Source organism: Pongo pygmaeus, chromosome 1 (genome assembly GCF_028885625.2).
Source record: "Pongo pygmaeus isolate AG05252 chromosome 1, NHGRI_mPonPyg2-v2.0_pri, whole genome shotgun sequence".
NCBI lineage: Eukaryota > Metazoa > Chordata > Mammalia > Primates > Hominidae > Pongo > Pongo pygmaeus.
Window position 1 is genome coordinate 162,258,145 of NC_072373.2, and position 2,404 is coordinate 162,260,548.

Consider the following 2,404-nt stretch of genomic DNA (forward strand, 5'->3'; position numbering starts at 1 on the left):
TGCATGTGGCATTTACCAGATGAGAAATAGATGAAGCTCAGAACAGTTAAATAAGTAACCCAAGATTACTTATAATAGAGAGTTGCAGGTACCAGTCATGCTGAGATCGCTGGAACTGGGATTCTCACCCAAATCACCTGACGTCACCAAAACGAGCCCAGAGTTAGAAGACGTGGGTTTAATCTCACGTCTTTTCTTTCTTGGTGTGTGACCTAGTGAGTTGTGCAAATGAAATAAAACACCTATGAAATCATTGTTTACAGTGCCTGACACCTAGTAAATCCTCCACCCATTACGTGAATTAGATGTCTCCTTCACTTTTTACTTGCCCTAGATATTCACTCCATAGCTAAAATATCATTCTACCCAACACCCACTACCTCTGGACCCTCAGAGATTATGTTTATCTGATATTTGTAAAAGAAGCACATCTTAACAATTCCATTTCTAAAAGCTCTACATTCAGGTGTGGGAGGTGACTAGCCTGCCATGTTAACGCATGTCCTCCTGTTTACTCCCTTCTCTTTGAAAGCTCATGTGCCCTCTTTGTAAAGGTGGTCATTAATCCAGAGTGGGACCAAAAGAGACTGATTTGGAGGAAAATGACTGGTACCTGCAACTCTCTATTAGCATGTTATTCTTCGCAACCTGAAGCTGAACATTGTGAAATGTATTTGTTCCCAGTGCAATTTAAATGTGAAATGAGCCATGCTGTGAAGCTGAGCTATTTGAGGACAAGGCAGTTGTTCACGTATTTGGAATTGTTGCCTGAAAATGCCCACCAGAGTGAAAATGCCCGCTGCCCTGATGGTATGGATATACTTTAAGGTGCTAACTTTAATATCAGCTCTGCCATGCTTAACTAGCTGGTGGCCTGTGGAAACTTCCGTGGATTGCAGTTTTTTCATCTTTAAAATGATAGAATTTTAAACTCAAGGTCCATAGCAGGCAAGTAGGGGTTTAAATGATGGTATATGAGGAGTTATATTCCAAGTTGTATTCCATTTGTCTTGCCAAACCTGTTTCGAATACAGAGCCTTCACCTCTAGTTCTAAACCATAGCTCTCTAAAGACTCAACCTTCCTTCCTCCTTCCTTACAGCCCACTCAGCTACATCTGTTCTTTGCCACTCAGGTTAACACTGCCTCGGTTAGACCTTCTCTGATTGTCCAGACTGGGTTATATCTCCATTGTAAGTTCCCATCAAACCCTGTCCTTCCCCTTTGCAGCATCGTTTAATAGTTTACCAACCAGATAGAGAAGACAACTCATGAGCATGAGGTCATGTGTGATGCTTGCTCACTGGTGTATCCCTAATGTCTAGAACAATGTATGAACTCACTAGGGGTTGAATAAGTACATGTTAAGGAAGGAAGCCACATTTTATAGAGGAAATTGAGACTCAGAAACGTTAACTATCTTCCCAGGGCACAGAGCTAGGAAGGAGCAAAATTGGGATTCAAGCCTAGATTTGCCCAATTCCAAAAGCCCTGATCTCTGAACCACCATAAGCCAAGATCATAGACCCATATTCTGCTTCCCAAGTTCCCAACCTGTCCCAAAGGAGAGGAAAGGCAAGCTAATATGAAGGTAGAATTTTATTTTATTTTTATTTTATTTTTTTTTTTTTGTAGCCCAGAGGTCCTTTATTTTTTTTTTAACACCTATTATGCCATGAATTCATAGGGAATAGGTTCCAGCAGCTCAGGCTCCTTCCCATTGGTTCTCACAAAGTGTGCTTCTCTGGGTGGAGCAGGCTGGCGCTTTAGTTGAACCCAGGTACCTTTCTCTTTGGCTTCTTTCTTTTTCTGATCATTTTCCTTCACGCGTTTCAGGAAGCTATCTCGGCTCTTAGAGTGCTTGATGTGCTCAATACGCACATTAATTCTCTTGGCAAGAATCTTGCCCTTAACTTGTTTGTTTACAACAATGCCAACAGCATGCTGGGTAACATTGTAGACTCTTCCAGTTTTGCCATGGTAACACTTGTGGGGCATTCCTTTTTGAACAGTACCCATTCCCTTGATGTCTACAATATCACCTTTCTTATAGATTCGCATATATGTGGCCAAAGGAACAACTCCATGTTTTCTAAAAGGCCTAGAGAACATATATCGGGTGCCTCTCCTCTTTCCCTTTGTGTTCGTCATTTTGGCGAATTACTGGAAGATGGCGGTTCCGGCCGAAAGGGAATTTTATTTTTAAGTTAGAATAATCAACTGACTTTTCTGTGCATATCAAAAATAAGAACTCAACATATGCTTAGAAATGCAATGACCCTCAGGTTGCAGGGAAACTTGTCACTTTGTGGTTGACTTCATCGGGTCTGAAGCAGAAAAGCTTCCAGGGGCATCAGATACCAGTAAGAGACCAAACAATTTCCTGGCAGAATCAGGAAGAAAAG

At 41.5% G+C, this 2,404-nt stretch overlaps 1 protein-coding gene across 1 annotated transcript; it reads right to left on the minus strand.

Annotated features, from left to right (window-relative positions):
- Positions 1-1,596: 1,596 nt before the first annotated feature.
- Positions 1,597-2,191, minus strand: LOC129034002 (large ribosomal subunit protein eL21). Its single transcript, XM_054483327.2, has one exon. It carries the CDS (start codon positions 2,148-2,150, stop codon positions 1,668-1,670), a length of 483 nt encoding a protein of 160 aa, XP_054339302.1. The 5' UTR covers positions 2,151-2,191; the 3' UTR covers positions 1,597-1,667.
- Between the last annotated feature and the right edge of the window lie 213 nt (positions 2,192-2,404).